At 37.7% G+C, this 21,228-nt stretch overlaps 1 protein-coding gene across 6 annotated transcripts in view; it reads left to right on the plus strand.

Moving 5' to 3' along the window:
• The window catches only part of LOC132203744 (fasciclin-1), a 91,413-nt gene that overhangs the window by 67,606 nt on the left and 2,579 nt on the right, over positions 1-21,228 (plus strand). For 2 of the 6 annotated variants that reach the window (XM_059631734.1, XM_059631735.1), the window contains 13 exons: positions 12,360-12,498; positions 12,561-12,751; positions 14,019-14,149; positions 14,217-14,313; positions 14,387-14,564; positions 14,986-15,146; positions 15,706-15,714; positions 17,049-17,060; positions 17,975-18,217; positions 19,171-19,382; positions 19,983-20,145; positions 20,206-20,350; positions 20,753-20,776. In XM_059631734.1, coding sequence (XP_059487717.1) covers positions 12,360-12,498; positions 12,561-12,751; positions 14,019-14,149; positions 14,217-14,313; positions 14,387-14,564; positions 14,986-15,146; positions 15,706-15,714; positions 17,049-17,060; positions 17,975-18,217; positions 19,171-19,382; positions 19,983-20,145; positions 20,206-20,350; positions 20,753-20,776 — 1,705 coding nt within the window. The remainder of the gene's footprint in view (positions 1-12,359; positions 12,499-12,560; positions 12,752-14,018; positions 14,150-14,216; positions 14,314-14,386; positions 14,565-14,985; positions 15,147-15,705; positions 15,715-17,048; positions 17,061-17,974; positions 18,218-19,170; positions 19,383-19,982; positions 20,146-20,205; positions 20,351-20,752; positions 20,777-21,228) is intronic. The other 4 variants (XM_059631737.1, XM_059631736.1, XM_059631739.1 and 1 more) reach the window with 4 other exon arrangements.

Raw genomic sequence — 21,228 nt, forward strand, 5'->3', positions numbered from 1 at the left:
CGCAGGGGAGGAATATATGGATGGCGTGCGGTGTCGAATCGACGGACGCGCGAGAGCCAAATGTCTTGGAAGCGAAACCTTACGTGAGCTGCAGCGTTGGGCTGCTTTTTACAATCTGCTTCCTGCCGCCGTATGTTAATGTCTTTTATTGAGCAGAATTAAATACACGTCGGGAAATGAATTTTCCAATGCTTGAAATCGGCGGCTTATTTTAATTACTGGAAAATCAGTGAGATGCAGAACAGAATTGCAAATTGTCAAAAATAAGAGTTTCCTAGAAAAAAAAGAAATTTCCTAGCAAGCTATTTTTTTTACAATTTATAACTATGCAAAAATTACTCGTACAACACCGTACAAGTAAAATGGAATTGATTTGCAGAAAAAAGCAGTGCTATGATCAATTTCACAATATTGTCTTTTATGCCAAGTGAAGGTTTCAAATTGCAAAAACGTCGAGTTTAATACAATACCCTGCCCTTTCGGACGAAGGGCGCGTCAAATGACAAATTACGTACGAATCTGATCCTCTACATAGACTAACACGGGCGAAAATGAATTTTTCGGCTTTGGAGAGGCGGAGCGCGCGTTATGAGTGCAAATAGGCGAGGAAAATCCGCAAAGCTGCACTGCACGCCGCTTGGGTTTATTGCTTCGGCAGGGCATAAGACGTTTGTAAACAGATCCCTCTCATTATTTCCCTTCTTGCATTGTTATTGCGGCGGGGCTGCGAGAGTGAGTGATTCAGCGCGTGCTGGTGAACTCATCCTTTAATAAACCCTGCTTTTATCGGCCGCGCGCCTTAAGTGTTTTTATTAATAAACGCTCGTTGCCCCTCCAGCGGTGCTGCTGCTGACGAATACAATAATGAAAGAGCACCTCGCCGCTTGACAAATTTTGCGAAAGACTATACAATTAAGCGCGTGACTCGCCAATTCAACAAATTCTCACAAGAAAAGCGAGAACCTCTTGTGTTGAAATAAAAATTGCAATGCTGATGCGTGAGAGAATCTGCAGGCGAATTAAGCGAAGATTTTTTTCCACCAACGGACCTGTTTTTCACATTATTTTCTCTTGCACGCCAACTTCGCTTGCGTTTGAAAAGACGAGGTTTTGAATAATTCATGAGTGTTTGCAAATTTCAATATTGGCTACAGATTGACTTAAAATTTGTTTAACTTGTCCTAATTCCCTAATTGTGTCAGTAAATTTATTATTTCGACAGTTCTCACTGCTGTCCGCAATCCGCACTTTTTTGTCCGATTTTATTTTCAAGTAGTAATTTATTTTTAAATTCGTTGGATATACATTTATTTAAGAAAACTTACATAATAGTTTTGTTTTGATGAAAGTGATTCATGTATGCTTTTGTTTGTTGTGCGGGCAGAAATGCACCCAATATCATCTGGCCAGGTGCAAAAACTGAGTTCTTCGTTCAATGACTATTTTAAAAATAAGCGAAAAGACTTTGAAACCCTTTTCGCGAATAATATTTATTTTTCTGTGAACAGTTTTAAATTGTGATTCAAATGTTGTACTGGAATGAGTTGAGAGTAAAATTGTAATATAGTTCAAAAGAAAACAAATATTACCAAAAGTTATCTTGAAACCAATAATGGATGGTTTCTTCAACTTCAAGGAAGCGCCTAAAAGTCTTCTGTTTCCATGGCAATAATATTGTATCTCCTTCTAACCAAAATTCTTACGAGTTTTTTTTTTTTGCTTCATTTTTTTAATAATGATTAACCCAAAAACACAAAATAAGAAATAAAATTGGGTGGTGCTTTCTCCACTACCTTAAAAGGGCACAGGCCGACAAGAATCTGCCTTGGCCTGACCCGTAAGAAAAAATTGTCATGCTCCATAATTTTTTGCTTCCCTCTGGTGAAGGCGAAAAGTTAATAAATTTTTAACTTATAAAGTGGGCTTGACAAGTGGGCTGCCTCCTTTCAATTCCTCTTCAAACTCCTGCTGGCATTCCCGTTTTGCATATACTGAATATTTATTTTACATTCCTGGCCACCATTGCGGCGAACAAAGCGCATTTTTTGAAAACGATGTTTTCCATTTCCAACAGAGCGTGGAATGATGATGTTGTTTGGCCGGCCAGTTGTTTCTCGCTGAAACAATTTAATGCGAGCTCAAACATTTTGCTGGCTGTGGAAAACGTGCCGTTGTAAATAATAAATAAATTTCCTCCGTTTTTATCTCTATGGGCGCAGAGTCAGCAGCGCAAAAAGTCGCAAATATTGACTCTTGAACGCACGCCTGGCCGCCGACAAATGGCACGGCAGAACTCAGCCGAGTGTGTCGAAATTGCAGCCGAATGAAAACAAAAAGGAAAAAATAATAATGAACCATCGTGCGTGCTAGCCGACGATTCCGCGCACGCAGCGCTTTTGTGATTGTCTCTCGATTTCGTTTAATGATGGTAATCCGGCGGTGGGTTTTATTACAGGGGGAAAGGGTTTTGCTCAATGCCATTCAAAAATCCAACGGAAAATTTTAAATCAACATTTTCACTAGCCAATGTTATTCTATATGGCATTTCTTTAAGCCTAATTTGAATATAAAAATGAAAAAAACTCATGTATTTTAGGTTGGTTCTATTAGAAAAATCAAAAGGCTAAACTAAGGCAGCCAATAGAGGTGGGGGTCTTTCTCGGATCAATCTGGTTCTTAAATCTCTTTTCATAAAATTTAAGAAATGTCATTAATGAGATGAATTTGAAGTTTAAAATTAATTTTTTAATTTCACGATCTTTTCAATAATTGACAATAATGTATTGGTCGAAGAAAAAAATATTCATGTTTAGCCCTGATTTTTGATCGTGAGATATTATTATAAATTGAAAAATGTTAAAAATTAAAGGAAATTAACTTTTTATTTTTATTATACTTCTTATTTATTTTTATAAAAAAAATTTGAATTCAGATAAATGGTACAACAAGGTACTAAGAAGAGATCATCATTGTTATACATCTTGATTCCAGAAGAAAATCATTCATTGCACATCTCTTTATAGACACTTTGAAAAAACAAGTTTTACATTGACCAACTTCAAGTTCCAGTCTTTAATTAGCCACTTGATCGTGGCGTTCGCTTTGCTGCAAGACACGCCCTGATAATCGATAATCCAAGATCAGAATCTACTCAACCAGAATTCCAATCCAAATTTCTCAGGCAAAAAACATTACCATCTTTAACATTGCGCTCGGGGGTATTTGAGCCGCAATAAAAAATATACTGAATGGCAGCCAAGCATGAGATTAATCGAGTCTATAACTAATAATTACTAGATAAATAATAAATAATGTAAGGCTGGAAATTCAGCGGGGTGATAACGATCCCTCGATTTGAACGAAAAAAGCCGCGTCTGGACAAACTTTGGAAATTTAATTTGAACCATTAAAATGAAATTACCAGCGCAGCGCACGTCTCTCGCAATCCCCGGTGGCAAACAGAAAATTCGGCATGCGACGCACGTACCGAGCAGCACCCCGACAGTGGTAGTTGTTGGTAATTGGAGTATGACGTCACACACACTTTTCAACAGCATGACTCAAAAGACCGGTTGCCTATCCGCTTGTCACACCCACATCATAATGCAATCGTTAATATACTTTCGGACGCACGCGATGCGCGCGGGAATAAAATGCACGCGGCGGCCGATCGCCCGGGTAAACAAAAGCACGCATTGTCGTGTACGTGAATCGGTTGTTGGGCGTCAACCTGCATACCCGAAACTTCACAATTACAGAGGCTAGTTTGTATGTATGTGTCATGCGAACAAGGAAAAAGCAGTAGAATTTTTTTCAAGATAGGTCCTCGGGGTTATGATGAAACTCGATTTTTTTTTATCTGGATGAAGGCTTCAAGTTTAAAATAAGTTGTATTAAGATTATTGCAAAGTATTAAATTAATTTATTACTAAAAATGTGGGTTTACCGCGGCGGCCGAGTATCTTTTGAATTCGGTCGTTTTATCAAGACATCTGCTAGTTGTAAACCCTTTCTTCTCTTTTTCAAATTTTAAATATTTTGTATCGACTTAGAAGCGTAAATAATTATAAAATTAAATCATAATATTATTAAAGAACCTAAAAGATCTGTGTTTTAAAAACGTTCGTATTCTTACGAATTTGATTTTGGAAGAAATGGGCGGAAATGGGGGTTTCTGTAGAAATTTTCTTGTTATTTTAAGAGTGATCGCATCATATTAATTTTCCTAAGTTCAGGAATGAATAATTATAAAAAAAAAATACTCTAAAAATGAAATTAAAACTTTTTCTTTTGCTGAGGGTTGATTTGTGAGATTGAATTGAAATTCGGCTTTTACTTGATGCGTTTTGAGTCGTTTATTGATTTGCAGATACAATATAGTTATTCTCTACAAAACCATAATTTAAATAATTAATAAATTTTCTGTAAAACATTTTGGCTCATCTATTGTTCAGGATATCAAATTGTCCATTAAGTTTATCAGATCATTACTATTAATAACTGGAAATAAAATATTTTTAAATAAGTGCTTCTTATTAAAATTTTTATTTTTGTTCCTTCATAAAATTTTTTTGATTTTACAAACGGTCTCAAAGGGGCTTTCAAGATATCGTGGCCTTTTAAGCGTGGTTTCCAAGCTTCCTGGAGCGGCGCAGAATTTTTTATAAAATTCAAAACACGTCCTTGCACAAAATTCATAACCACACGCCGACCGTGCCCACAAAATAAAAGAACAGCAGTTGATAATCAAACAACTCTTATGCATTTCCCCCTTTCCAAAATAAAACACATTAAAACAAACGCGCTTTCAAAAAAGCACTACAAAGCAAAACTTTCTTTGAAATAGTTAGAGTACACGCAAAAGGCCGCGCAGTTCAAAGAACCTCTTGCAATAATTGAATACATCGTAGCTAGAGCAGGGTAGGTCCCCTCGACGACTAACTTTGCATATATACATTCGAGCTGGCAGTCGAAATTGTCTCCTCCTAGGAGAAAGTAGTAGTTCTTCTCTTTCTTTCCCATAGGAAATCCCGGCAGCCCTCTCGGAACGAAGAGCGAATTCACGCTCGACGAAACTCGACTCCTCGCAGCCCAACTAAAATATTTGCTCTGCAAAACCAATTTCAGAATTTTCACCGCTTCAAGCCGCACGTAATTATACTGCGGGGGCGGCGAGTGGCCGTTCCTGTCCGCCGCCGGCACCTGCTTCGCGTTTTCCGGCCTCCCCCTTTTATTGTAGAGACGGAGGGTGGTTGGTTGGCTGCTTGTCCTCTACATATAAAACTGTAAATCACTCGGCGTGTGTTTAATTTCCAAGTCGTCGGTGCAGCGGTGAAAATTTATTAGAACCGAGACGAATGCATGTGGGACTGATAAATCAGCGACGCCGTTTGACTTTTATTATATTTTACGCGGCACCTATGTTTTCCGTCTGCTTTCCCAGAAATCAAATTGTACACATATTGGATCGCACGAATGTTGAAATATATATTATGTGACGGCGGCGGCGGCAGGGGTAATTCCACGCCGCCGACAATAGTAATTTATGTGCCATTTGCATGTCAGTCATGAAACTGGAACATGATGTGTAATTATAGTTCCTGCGTGCTATGGGTTTCGACTTCCGAGAAGTTTGAATGGGATTCGAGGGAAAACCTTGATTATACAAAGCAGATTTTAAATTGTGATTTCCTTTTCGTTCTTGCTTTTTTTCAAATTCTGTCAGAAACAATTATTTTCATATATAATTATACTTGGATAAATATACAATGCCATAATTTTTAGAAAACGGTATTAGCCCTGCCAGTTAAATTTAAATTGATTGTAAATTTGAAATTAAATTAATTCAATTACAGAGACTAGATCTCTTATCATAAAATTTCATTAATCATTAAATAATTTTATTTAATATGCATATGTATAGAAACTTTCCAATACTTAAAACTTAAAACCATTTTACCACTTAAACACATCTAAAAAAATCTCTTATTGATCGAACTTGTTTTCTGCTTGAAATGATCTTGAAAATCCGCGGAATTTTCCAATTTTCGGGTTGAATGAAAACGTCTTACGCTGCTGAGGGTCGATGAGATTACTTCCACTAGATAAGCATTCAAGTTTATGAGTGAAAATTGTCTTTTATTCCCCCCGCAAAGATGCTTCGGCTCTCTCTTTATGCACTTGTGTGTTTGTTTTCCTATTTCCAACCCCCCTGCTTTTTCGGACATCACAATTTATTTGGCACATTATAGGGCTATAGAGGTGGGTCGCATCAATGCGCCGAGAGTTCTTCTCTTTTCGGCAAAACGGCTTTCAATTAGATTGACCCTCGCAACACGCACCAAGGGAGTTTTATGGGCGTCCCATAAAAAATTAAAGGCAATCGCAGGTCCACGCGCGCTCGCTGCTCAGCCGCCGGCGTTATTAATCACCACGAGGGGAGCAGAGTTGAGGTAAATTTTGATCCTGTTAAACTTGTGTAAACGCGACGTGGACGTTAAAAAGCACTGGCGGTCGTTGTCACCTTTGAGCAGACAGGCGGGGGTTGAATTTTAATGAGGCGGTGATTTAAAATTTTAATGGGGAAAAAACGAGGTGGTAAACTTTGGAGAGGATAATTATTTACAAACGAGTTAAATTGTAACACTAAACCATTTTAATGAGTATATAATTTTTGCCTTCATTGAAAATTTTTGACCGATTGAGAATAATTTTCCACTGGAAGAAAATTGTTTTTTAACTGGTGCAAATTTTAGCAGTCTGATCGCAAAAATTGTTTTTCTTGCTCTCTCGCATGGTTTCAATAATCCACGTAAAAAAAATCGGTCTTAAAAAATAATTGTTTATTTCTCCGTACAGACAAAAGAACTTTAGTAATTGAGAATAAATATAATTCGTGAAAGTAAATAATAACAAAATGGTTTGCATTAAGTTAGCAATTATATTTGCTTAAAATATTGTGCAAAAAAAGAAAATTTAAATTGTGCAAATAGTCGGAAAATATAAGATAAAATATTCAATATATCTTGTAAAAATCCAAATAAGTGTTATTTTAAGATGATTAATCGGCCGAAATGTGTGGAGCATGATGTTGTTTTTTCTTAAACAATAAACAACTCACAAAACCAATCGAGAAAAATTTTAAATTAAAATCACCAAGTAATATTTTAGTCTTTTCAAATAATTTGAATCACAGTGATAAAGAATTAGAAAAGACCTGTTTTCAGAATTGGAAGCAATTTAAAAGAATAAATGAAGCGAGGCTTATTCCAAAAAAAAAATCTCGACCACACCCACAGAAGTCCGTTTGTTAAACAAAATCCTTGGGTGTCACTTTTCGGCAGTAAAAACTCAATCCCCGCATCCGACCCTCTACTTGTCGCGCACCCCCGATTGCGGCAATTTGTCCAAAAACCGCGCGCGTGTACGTATTTCATTTAAACGCAGGCGAGCCACAGCAATTCGTCATGACAGATAATCATAATGGGTCTCTTCCCGTCGTATTTCTTGCCGGCACCTTGCGGCAGCAACAGCGGTGGCGACGGCGGGGGACCGAAAAGTTGCTGCGAAGAAGAACGCACCCCGAAAAAGATTGAGGCCGCACTCATTCATGCGCCACCCCTCTCTCTATTTGATAGGCTCTATCATTGCTTCCCTGATTTATCCCAGCGTGTGTGCTCGAAAGAAAGTTAAGTAAGCGTCTTGGGTCGGGGCGAAAGAGGGAAAGAAATGTGTGCATGTCTCCTTGGTGCCGTGTGGCGGTTTATTGATTTGGCTGCGTGGCCCAAGTCGGCAGCGGCGGCGGCGCCTCATCCCCCGCCGCGACCCCTCCGTCGGCGCGAATTTCCAGGCGATTCCAAAGGTTACATACTCGCTAATCAAGCAGACACTGCACGAACCCCCGCGTAAGAATGCCATTTAGGACGCCCCTACCAACCCTTGAGAGGGTGGAAATGTCAAGAAGAGAGCTTCCTTTGAACTCGGCGCTTTTCCACCTCCATATACCAACACCACGTGCTGCCGAGCAAGTCGGAATATGTTAATCCTTAGCCCCTTTCTTTCGTTCGTTCGTTCACCGGCGAAAGAAGAAATTCGATCAATATATTCGTGCCGTTGGCGTGCAATGCTTTTCTCAATTGTATGCATATAAAAAGGAGGATTATTATAAATTCGTTTCGTCCGTCTCTACTGCTGGACTTTTGTTCCGCCGAGCATCTCGTGAAATATTAATCGAGCACATTCGTAGAGTGCTCCGTGAAAAAAAAATGTCTCCACGACCATGAATAATTTATGATTGTGAGAACGTCGTCGCGACTCCCGGTAAACAGGGAGAAAACGCACGCGTACAAGAGAAATTGTGAATAAAATTATCTAACGTTGGCATATTTTATTTGAATTTCTACAAGTAAAACAAGATTGAGAATTGGTTAAAAAATTTCAAATTGAGAAATGTTATTTACCAAATTTTGCACTGCAATTTTTTACTGAGTTCAGATATCATACTAAATTTCAGTAGAGAATTATTTTGCCCAGTTAACAATAAGAAATATTTTGAAATATTTAGCAGTACTTATTAAGGCAACGCCAACCTTTAAAATGTAAACTTATTTAAAGAAAATTATTTATTGAGATTTATTGTAAAATTTTCAAAGCAAAAAAATAAATTGAAATTTTCCAAACAATATCAATCTACTAAATAAAGAAAGATAATGGCTGAAAACGGTATTAAAATTTATAATAATTATATTTCTCTTTATAAATTCTTTGTTCTTTTTGTACTCCATTTATAATTTATCTTGTGTCTTCTCTGCGGCGTCTCTCTCTCTTTGTGATAAACTGCATCAATCATCATTTAGTTGAGACAGGATAGGGTGGTATGTTATATCATTTCAAACGCTGATTCGCGACATTATCTCCATGTAGCTTTTAAAGAGAAGTGCAGAATGTAGATGAAAGTGAAGTATGCCATGCCCAACTGGCCCTGTCCTGTAGTCCCTTTGATCTTTCGGACAAAGGATCCTTCCGAATGACCCTGCTCTTGTTAGAGGAAGAGTGGCCTAGTTCCGTATAGTCCTGCATCAGCCTGCCTCATATTTTCACGGTATTTTTAGGGATGAACATTTATTTTTCTTGTCTGTTTTATGTACTTCTTCTCTTTTAGGGGCTTCCTTTTCCGTTTTTTAATTTTGAGAAAGTAATTTCTCAGAGCTGCACCCCCTCCGACCACGCCTTTCTTGTTTCTCCCGCGACAGCTCGATTTTAATAAACGCAAATTGGATAAATAATTTATGAGCGCCGAAACGAAAGTATACGCACAAAAGGGGGTGAGCGTCGTTTTTCAGCTTCTATAAAAGGGCTTAACTTATGTGTAGTCGCGAGGGTTTACGTTTATTTATTTGTTTAACAAAAGCCAGCCGGCCGCGTCGCTTTATGATCACACCCGTTTATGGCGTGCGGTTGGTGTAAATAAAAATATTCAAAAGGGAAACATTTTCCCCGAAAAGGAACAGCCCTCGAGAAACAAACTAACAGCAACTTTTTTCCCAAAAAATTCCCCCCTCGCAGCGCAAGATGCTACGAGGAAGAGCAAACAAAAAGAATAAAAAAGTTGGTGGTGCAGATGGTCAAGTTATAATCAATATCAAACCAACAGAAGTGAAAAAAATTCGCAGTCACTATGGTCAGGGGGTGAGTATTTATTTTGGGAATGGGTAGAATCGATCGCGCGGTGCCTCGCATGCCGCGGTGTTGTGGCAAATGAAGAAGGAAAATCAGGCCAGGCAATCAAGCTTTGAAATAAAGGCTGAATTCAGATTAGTCGGGGGAAATTGGAGAGGAAGCGGCCCCGAGATTGATTTTTCGTCCCTTCGTCAAAGTTCGTCAATTGATCAATTTGGTGCGCGGCTTCAGCGAGCGAGGCGCCGGTAATGTGTGTCTGTTAGTCAGCTGACCTAGGCACCGATGACGTCACAGCTGCAGTGAAGGGTTGGATCGATCCGTGACCTCACCAAGCCGACGACGACGAAAAGCGGGCACTTTCAGTGATTCACCCGCCGTGGCTGCGCTGCAGACAAAGGGGCGCTCTTGTTCCCGATCGCGGCCTCGCACCGCCGCCGCTCTCATATTTGACCGCCCAGTTTATTTGCACTGCTTTTCACCCAGGAAACTCTACTTTTCTGGTCAAATACGAGCTAAAATGTAACGGATAAGCAAACAAAACAAACTATTTTTTCATATTGAAAACAAAAATTTTGAATTTTTTTTCTTTAACTTATTGTAGAGATTGTGTTGATTGAAGACAAAAACTTGGTGCCCTTTTTTGTTCAAATTGATTCAAATCAGAAAATAATTTTTTTTGCGAAGTAGTCAAGTTGCAACAACAAGATGAAAATTTGGAAAATTTAACAATTAAATTTGAATTTTTAATGTTTAATCGCATGTAACATTATACATATTTAATAATATTTTATTATAAAAGTATACAATTTCAGTTTCATCTAGGATTTTGATAAAAAAAAAGATTATGATACAATAAGTTTTATTCTTCTCATAAAATCTTGTACTATTATTCTGTATTGAATTCAATGTGAGTCAATAATTGATCATAAAGTCAAGGATGAAAATACCTGAATATTATTACATTCATTCAAATCAATCGCGGCAACTTTGATCAATATCGAGCCACAAAAACGTTATTTTTGGTCGGCCACTCGCATGTGAATGGGAAATATACGCCTTATCTAAATCTCTGCATTGGGAGATGGTAGAGAGAGAAACGAGCGGCATTGCATGCGAAACAGAATATGAAACAGGATTGTGTGGAGCTTTTCGCTCCGCACACCCGCGCTTAATTTCTTTGTGCACCGCGGCGGATAATATTTCTGCCACAAACGCGATTTGCTCTCGCGGCTTTATTGCGGAAAAATAAAAATTCACGGCACAGCAGCCCTGAGAGATAAGTCGGCGCATGCACGTTCTCTTCTTTAAATCCGTTCCGTTGAAAGAGTCGGAGAATTAGACGTGAGGATTAAGGGTGGACGGGGATGATGTTGAAAATTACGCGAGGGCTGATTAAATAGGGAAATGCCCAAAATTTCAAAATCCAATTAGTGCTGGAGGGTTTTTAATGCAAAATTTATGAAATTAAATTATTTACGAGTCTCTACCTCGTCATTTTATCATTACATAATTTTAACGACCAACGAAATTTTGTTATAAAAAAAAAATCATTAAAGAGGATTCCACCCCTGTGCTGTCGAACATATACATTTTTAATCTCCCGTTCGGTTAATGCGAGTTTTTCGTGAGTTTTCGTGGATTTCAGCGATGCCCGGTGTTATTCAAAAGCATCAGCAAGAGCTTTAAAGGTCAAAGGCGGCAAAGGTTGCTGCGAGCACGCACGCCTGCCGCCCCCTGCGTCACAGCCCCCTATCCAATTGTCCGACTTGCTGCACCAATAGCACAAAGCGTACCTACAAATGTCAATTTTTATTATACTGTATATATGTACGAGTGTTCTAATATCAGAGGCGCTTGGGTGTTTCGCAGTAGCCGAGTGTAGTCGGTCGACGAAAGTGGGCCAATAACATCGATCGGCGCGAGCGGCGGAGGGCCGGGGGTGACTCTCCGGCTCGCTGCCCACCCGTCACGCCAACCATTACCCCAAATTTTATGCGCCGCCCGCCGTTTACGGTGCAAATATATTTACTGCGCGCCCGGTGAATTAAACCGCGTGTCTTTTTTGCCGTCGGGGAATTTCCACGTGTACATGCACGCCTGTGTTTGTACTTTAGTTGGCCCCAAATTGCCGCTTTTATTCTCGCGGGGTGCGATGTAATGCGAGTTTGAGCGAGCGTTTTACGGCCTATACGTCGAAATTGACGCGCCAATATAGAAAAAAAAAGAAAGAGGAGCGCCGACACCACACTCATTTCGGCCCCTGCGGCGGAAAAACGATAAAGGAGATCCGGGGAAAACTTTTGTCACAATCTTTACTTTGTCACTGGCCTAAAGCTGAACGAGAGAAGGGCTGTTCTCAAAGCTGTTTTGAAAAGTTTTTCCTCGTGCCATTCCATCCATGGGTTATTTTTATAAATTATTTCATTGGGTTCTGATTCTGATTTTTATTTATTATTATTATTTTATTTTTAATAAATATGACCCTCGATTTTTAACTTTCTAACAAATTTGTATGCTTAAAAATAACCTTATCTGCGTCGATTATTAAAATAGGTCTAAGTTTTATGTTTGGTCATTGATGGTGAAGTCGATTACCCCACAGTTTTCTTTGAATTTTGTCAAAATTTTATTATTTTACAACAATTAATGAAGACTTATTTTCCAATTTTTGTCTGTTTCAGTTCTATCTGTTACTAGAACAGAATGTGCTGGCCAACTTCACGCTCAATTTCCACAAAGCGACTTTCTTTGCTCCCACAAATGAGGCTTTCCAAAGGTTCAAGGGACCAGTCAACGACAACCTCATCCTCTATCACATCGGTGAGTAACCTTCCCTTTTCCGCCCACTTTTGCTTTCCCTGTCTCAAGTTTTTGTCGCACAGCCTCTGGAGTGGCACAGAACCTGGAAAAGCTGAGTGACACGGTGACCACCTCGTACGACGGTTCGCCGCCCCTCTGGGTCACCAGAATGCCAAAGGGTAGTGGCAACAAGAAAGAGCTCTTCATCAACAATGCGAGAGTGCTGGAGAAAAGGTCCAACTTCCAGGGTGTCAATTCGCAGAACTCTGCTCAGGTTAGTAGTCAATATTTTAAATTTTTTTATACTAGTTAAATATTTGCAATTATATTCAATTTAATGATAATTCTATTAGAACTAGCTCATACTTATTGAAGTTGCTTGTTTAGCATTGGTTAGAAAATAAATTAGATCTCACTTTTGTCGTGCCCTCATTTTTACGGCTGTAGAACTGATCCTGCCGATCGCAAGTCCCAAAAGAAAGGCCTACTTTTTACCCTCTCGATCGTGAACAGGGCGGTTTATCTGCGCGAGACATGCACGGGTGGGTGTATAGCCTACCCCATCCAGACTCGCGTATATTGAAAGTAATGCTGTCATTCAATTGATAAGTCTGCTCTGCCGAGTGGGAGCACTTGTGCACGTCGCAATTGTGCCTCGCGCGAGATATACTCTTCACATTGCAAACCATTCATGCATTGACGAGCCGGCCAATCGGCACAAATAATTAGCAGCATGTAGTAATGAGCCGCTCGACAAAAGCCCTTTTGTTTTCAATTTCCAGTGCATGAACCGACCATGTTACTGACAGCGCCTTTGTCTAAATTAAATTAATTTTTTAAGAAGGAGCGATCGATTGAGTGTTTTTCAATTATGTAGTGATGGCTACCAAACTAAAGGGTGGCCATCCCTATTATATTTTAGATTGATTTAGTCCCACTCAATTTCGGTGCACAAACTTGTACAAATTTTGAATGAAGTCCGATAATTTTGGATGATCTGGTCAGATTTTCAAAATATAGTTTGTTGAAAATACCTCATCAGAGTACAATTCTTCAATATTTAAATTAATACTCTTTCAAAATTTTCAAAATAGATTAATTTACATTTTTTTCAAACAGACCTATCAAGAAATTCATATTGCATCTGTTTTTTTTTTTTTTTTTTTTTTTGTAAAAATTTAAATTCAGACTGATCAATTTTATATTTTTTTATTTGGAAATTTAAAAAAAAAAATCGGACAGTCAGAGTATGAGAAAGATGCTATGAATGAAAATAGAAATTTTCATTTTGCACTCGGGAATATTGAAATTAAATACGCCCAGAAATTTAAATTCCCTTTAAGTATTGAAATTTATTATGTAGGATTTAAAATATAAATGATAAATTTTTTATTAATGATTTTTTATCCTGGGAACCAACTTTGGTAGGAATTTTGAAGGAAAATGGAATATTTTGTATGCGTGCAAAACATGAACCCTCTGGAGCAGCCATCTTTGTATATATCATGTTTCTCACTAATTCCACCTTGAATTTCACATAGGTTCTCCATGTGATTGACGAAGTGCTCGTGCCTTTGATGTCAGTTTCGCCTGACACTTCAGTCGACAATCCCGACGCTGCCACTTTCCTCGCCCAGTCAGAAAGCGTCCAGTTAGGATCACACCGAGTCAGGTGCTTAATTTCAAAATCATTCCCCCGTTAAACCAGAAAACTTAAACATTTCTTTTCCTCGGAACAGATCTTTCCGTCAGAGAGTGAACCAGAACCAGAAGGAATCTGTCTTTAAAATGGGAGGCGGAAACACCTTCTTCATCCCTGTCGACGAAGGGTTCAAGGTGAGGAAAAAAATCAATTTGTCCCTCAGAGGACAAATCAAATTATTTGCTGTGCTAATATTTTTATTTGCAGCCACCCCCGAGGCCCGAGAAGATTGACATGAAAGTAATCGACGGTCACGTCATCCCCAACAGGGTGCTTTTCATCCGTTCTACCCCTGTGGGAGAGGAATTTGACACCATGGCTTTCACCGACAACATTCGAGTGCAGGTTTCCTTCTCCACTCAGCCGGACGATAAATCACACAGAGGTAAGCGCGTCACTGCTTGGCCTATATGGCAAATGGAAAATCCTTTGTCATACTCTTATTTACCTCTAGATTGAATTTATTTTTAGAAAATCGCCTGTCACACTATAAAATTGGGGCATCGCATCCTTCCATCTTAATTTTGCAGCAAAATATCATTATTATTATTATTATTTTTTTTTTTTAGTATTTATTTAAGAAGAAAATTAACTTTCAAAATTGATTTCTAAATTAAATTTATTGTCATCTTTACTCCCTTAAAGGTTTGTCAATTCTATTTTATTCATGAATAGAATTTTAACGGGTTAAAAAACAATGCTTTTACTGTCTTTCATTCTCTCTCCTCGTTTTTTACCCTTTCTTTATTACTGGAGATAGTCGAGATCCACATTTGGTCAACGGAAGTGTTATCTTTTCCTTGTAGCGTACGTGAGCAGCAATACAATTGTGGGCGACAACAGTCACCCGACCGGTGTGGTGATGGCCGAAATCGTGCACGCCAACATCCCTGTGAAGAACGGCGTCGTGCACCTGATCCACCGTCCTCTGATGGTGGTCGACACCACCGTCACGCAGTTTCTTCAGGTGAGTCGATTTTCTCCGTGTAGCTGCGTTGACGCTGCTTTTATATACCAACAAAATGAATTTTAATCAAATCACGCAGGGTTTAGACAATCTGAATGTAAGTTGTGTTCGACGCTGCGGTATGCAAGTTGATTAAAAATATATCAGGGTCCCATCTGTTATACTTATACCTCCCATCTCAGCATTTGTACATTTTTCCACAGAACCACAATTCAAGAAAAGGATCCCAAAATCATGCAAACAGAGCCTAAATTTCTCTCTCCTCTTTAAATTTTTAAATATTATGATTTATTTTCTGCTCTAAACTTACTTAGAAGCTAAATGAGTGTCGAAAAATAGAGGGCTGCTAATAACTTTTTGTTTTTATTAATTTTGTGTATCTCATATAAAAAATCTCTCTAAATCCACTTTGATTGTCACTGACTGTCAACTTTTCCAATCACGTGACTTGATTTTTATTTTCCAATTTTGTCTCAGTTGTTGTCTCACAAACTTTATTATTAATTACGTTTTATTTTGCTTCCATTTTCATTACGGACTTTCAATGTTGGTGTCACAGTCGTTCAAGGTAATTTTAAAAATATATTTAAATTTCTGATAAAGAATTTTCGATCATTCTCTCATCTAATCATAATTGCATCCGACCAAAGTGCACGATGTAGTCTTGGATAATTGGTGCATCCGTTTTTATGACAATATTTGTCCCTTTTGCATGAATGGAATGCGTAATTATAGATATTTTTTATAACAAATGGTCCAAAAATTATACAAATCGTCAAGGTTATTAATTTTCATTTACAACATTTATGAGCACATTTTCCTCTTTCGAGCACATTTTTAATAATTCCGACAAGTTTTTCATTTGTATTTTTATCCACGGCACAATTTTCCTGCAAATGCATGATTTTCTCTAAAAAAATCTTTCTGAAATCCTTTAAAACATTTCAAAATTCCAACAACAAAGAAAACACGATTCACATTATCAAGTGCCATTAATTTATATTTCTATTTATTCAAACACGTTTATAGCCTTACTTTAGATATTTACAAATAGTAAACTGCGATCCAAACACTCGTTTTCCAAAATTTTCATAAGATGCTAATGCCACTCGAGTCGTGATAATATAAAACACGCAAGGTTACGCAAACAGTATTCGCGAGATGTTGTAAATATAATTTATGGTAGACGTTATAGTAACCACAGCATGCCACGAGTAAATATGAGAATCAGAAGTTCAAACACGAGGGAAGCATTTTTAATCCCTCCATTATTCAATATCACTCGGTGATTGTTATGATGTAACTTCTTCTAGAAAAGAAGACCCCCTGTTATAGTATAATATGAGTTGCAAACAGTTTTCGTACTTAATATAGAGTCTGGCATATTTTAGAAAAGGAAACTTCCTCTTTCATATCCCACTCATTAGCTCATGAGAACATACTTTTCAATTATATATAAATAGGATTTCTGGACTTGTCTATTGGTGCATGCCCCTGGATAATACAAAAAGAGCATTGATTAAACGCATGTACCCAGCATTTATCAATGAAAGTTTTTTTAGTCACGATCATCACTAGGCAAGAAAAGATCTTGAGTGCGCCTGAATAGAATAGAGGTAGTCAATGTTCGAGTAGATCATTCACCTCATTATCACAAAAAAAATATATATATTTAAGTAAAGTTTATAATCTGCGACCTAAATTTTCATACGAAATCAGGCCAATTGTTTTTTTGATGCAGTTATGAACTTTACACATTTTTACAAGAAAAATACAAAAAAATTTGTATCATCTGGATTTTTCTCATACCCAGTTTTTCTTCTCACTTTGCATGCAAATTTGGGATAATATAACAAAACAAACTAAAACAAACAATTTTTGATAAAATCTACTGCATGCTAGGGTATTGTGAGTGTAAGTACCAAAGTTATTTTCTCTGTATGTCGTAAGTGTCTGTTGATGTGCCAGAGTGGGTCCAGAAATCCCTCCATTTTCCTTCTATTGTAAAAATAACGTTCCAATTAATTTACCGTTGATTTTGAAACAAATCGACCACCGAGTGATGAAAGTTCCAAATTCAGATTTCCTCTGTTGCGAAGCAAAACCACGCGTTGAAAACAAGGAAATCTGGACCCTTTCTGGGGAAGATTAATTTAGTTAGTGCACCACAAAAGTATATAAGAAATCCACCCATCAAATGCAAATGATGTTTTTTGAAAAGTATTTTTATGGCCGAATTTTTTGTGGTAGTTTCACCTGAAAATGTTTGGGCACCGAATTGGCAGGCGATGGAAATTTGAAAAACAGAGAAAAGCATTTTCAGTGTGAGCTTTGTAAGCTTTGTATCCAGACAAAAAAAAAGTGTACCTGTTTTCCAGTTTAAACTATTTTCAAATAGCTCGCCTGTGAAAATCTCAAACCCCGTTCTTTCAAATTTCAAATCTGTAGGCGCATGACTGACGCATGAACTCGTCAAAAATTGGACATTAACCGTGTATTCTAACGAAAAAAAAATTAAGAACAATGCCATCCACGACTGGCTTTTCTCACTGCTGTCAGTATATAGTGTAAAAAAACCACAACAAAAGACTTGAAAAATCTCAAGCTGCAGTATAATTTGACTCAAATGTGTAGCCGACGAGTTTCAAAAAAATATTGGCACTTTCACCCTCAAAATCTCTACAAAATTATTCAAAATAACAAATGCACTCCATCATACAAGCACATTACTATTGACCAATTGGCCGAATTCTGGTGCTGTAGTGTCAATATTTTCGCTTTCTTCCGTTTCCACGCTGGTTTTTAACAAAACGATTGGTCCCGCGCAGGAAAAGGAAGATGGCCCGCTGAACAAATTGTACGAAGTGATCATGGATCACGGAGGCGAATTCATGACCCAGATCACCAACATGAAGTCGTTGACCCTGTTCGCTCCTTCGAACGCCGCCTGGGAGAACGCCAACCTGAACAATATCCTGCAGACAAAGGACAAGGTCAAGGAGATTCTTCGGATGCACTTGGTCGCCGACAAACTGCCCCTCGAATACATCCTCAGCCAGAACATCATTCAGGTATGTTGATAGGGTTAAACAAATTACGAACACGTTTCAAACATAAAAAAGAAACTATAATCCACAAATTAATTAATAGACATTATAAATTATTACAGGAATACAATTTTAATATGAGGTTTACTGATTTTTAAGTAAATAGTTTCAATAAGATTTTAGAAAGTCATTTTATTAACATATCTTTTGAATACTACAAAAATAGATCTGGTAGAGAATTATGGTTTTCAAAAAATGCAAGACTTTTTTAAAGAAAAATTTTTTAAATAAAATTATTTTATTAAAAAACTATGTATTAAATATTATAAAAGTTAAAAATTCCAATAGAAAATTATGAATATCTTAAAACAGCCTAAATATTTATGATGATAATTCTGCAAAAGTGTTGTAAAAAAATTAATTACAAATTATTCGCAGTCTCAATTTTATTATTTCACAATGAAATGATTCTCTAACAGTAGGATTGATTATCAAAATATGCTTTTGATTGAATGAAATAGACTTTTTTTAACTATAAGCACTAAAACGAAATCAAATTTTTGGATAAAAAAATGACTTATGAGGCTAGAAAAAATTCTTAATTATGATCTATCGCTGTTTTGCACATCGGCAAATCGTCCCTTGTGAAATTATCCCCAAACAATTGTCAGACTTATTGCGGAACGAACACACGAAAGGCTTCCCTCTCTTCGTGTGGTGTGGGTCTTCGCCCTCCGATCTGTCCACTCGGGCAGCCGTGCAAGTTTCGGCCTTTCTTTGTTTGCAACCAAAAAGTCCCTTGTTACGGGGGTTGTTGCGTAAGAAGGCTGCTTAGCGGCGGCTCTGCGAAAGTGACAGGATTACTCTGCGGCCACCGTTACGCGTGTCCTCCTGCAGTAAACAAAGCGCCGCGATTTCCCAAATGCAAATTGATTTTTTTTAGTTTTACGCGATTAAAATACTTTTCGTGTTATTAGGTCGAGTCGGCGGCGTCGCGCAAGAATTTGTACTTCAACGTGATCCGCCAGGGACACAACGAGACGCTGACCGTCGAGGGTGGCGGGGTCAACGCCACCGTGATCCAGCCCAACATTGCGGCCACCAACGGCATAGTGCACATTATCGACCGTGTTCTCGGCATTCCTTATTCGACTGTTGGAGAAAAATTGGCCACCGACCCTGCTCTCAAGTAACTATAATTTAATTCTACCCTCGCTGATAACTATTTATTTTATAATAATTTTTCCCCTCAAATTACTATTCCTTTAAATTTAATCAAAATATTAAGTTAAGAATTATGTTTTTAAATATATTACAGTGTAAAAATATATATATTTTTTTTTAGTTTTAATAATAAATTTGTTAAATATTGTTATTATGATGTTTACTAACATGTACTTAAAAGAGCAGCTGTAAAAGAGGAATTTATGTTGAGAGCATATTTGTTAATGAAACCTATAAAAATTATCATGAAGTGCAAAATTTTCTTCAATAAATAAATGCTTTTTTTCTGATACCAACCCAAGGATTATTAAATGTTTTGTATATCTCAAATTTTTTATCAATTTATTTATTTATTTATTTATTCTCCACTCGATACAGTCATGTCATGAATACAGCAAAAAAAAACTATACAGAAAAAGCTGAAAATACATTTTAAAAGAGACATACTGTTAATTAAATAAATATCCGGTTTAAAAATGCAACTTTAGTGATGAACTTCTTGTTCATTTCTAAATTAATTATAAAATCGATAAATTTCCGAAATTGACCAAATTTTTTCCCTCAGCAAAACCTTCTGGTTGGGCCAAGGTGAGCGGTTCAACGAGCAATTGAGCAACCCCTTCAAGCGCTACACCTACTTTGTGCCCCGCGATTCAGCCTGGGAGAAGGCAGAGCTGCACTACCCTTCGACCCACAAAAAACTCTTCATGAGGGACTTCCAGTACCACGTAATTATTTTTATTAAATGGTATTATTCAATTTTTGTTAAAATTTTCTTCTACCAACAGGCCCGATCGATTCTGGAGCGTCACCTGATTGTGGACCAGGCTTACACCATGGCCGAGCTCAAGGACCTTTTCCAGCATAACGAGTCTGCCATCCCTCACACCGTGCGCGACATCTTGCACATTAAGGTCAAGGAGATTGACAAAAGTGAGTATCAGGCTGTGGTGTGTATGTGTATTTGTGTATCTCGTCCGTAGCGAAACCCGTACGTGTTCTTTCCCCAACTTTCATTTTCACTTTTTCCATAATCTATTACCACAGAGTCGACCGAGTGATAATAGGCATGGACCATTATATCTTCAACTAGCCATTTTCATATTCTCATTTCATCCGCATGATTTTGCCAAACAGAAAAAATATATCAGACCCTTCAACTTCTTCTGTCCCGAAGCATGAATTTGTGCACTGTCTTTAGTTTTTGATGTCGCTTTCGATATATAAGAATTTTTCTACATTTCTGGTCCTCTGTCCCTTGTTTTTGTATGATTTTTGACTACTTTTGATATAAATTGCGTTTTTGACAAAATATATTTTTTTATTATAACACAGCTGATGCCGAGGCAGGGGAAGCCGGTGAGTTCATAACCTCATAACATCACATTCTCACAGAAAATTTAAGCAGCCTTTGGTTTTTGCTGAGGCAGGCAACCGCAAAGTACCTTTTGTTTTCACATGTGGAGAACAAAATCACCAGGCTTCGCATATTTTTGGTTTTCTTTTATAACTAGACCATAGACACAAATCTCTGTGCTTCTCTTTGATTTATATAATATACATTTAAGCGCTTGAGTTTTGACACTTTTCTGCACTGGCTTTTTAACTATTTCTTACACCGTTGCAATTATTGCAACCCTTCTCCTCTTCCTAATATTTTTTCTGCTAATTATTTTGCAAAACTTAACTTGCATCACCACATTATTTATTATTTTTATTCACAAATTGGTATTGAATTACGAGTAGAACGTTGCAACTCTCTCTGCAAATCCCCCAACACAAAAGGGCAAATATTTGCACCAGCCAGACTA

The sequence above is a fragment of the Neocloeon triangulifer genome, unplaced genomic scaffold (genome assembly GCF_031216515.1).
Source record: "Neocloeon triangulifer isolate White Clay Creek 2 clone unplaced genomic scaffold, ASM3121651v1 ptg000017l, whole genome shotgun sequence".
Lineage (NCBI taxonomy): Eukaryota > Metazoa > Arthropoda > Insecta > Ephemeroptera > Baetidae > Neocloeon > Neocloeon triangulifer.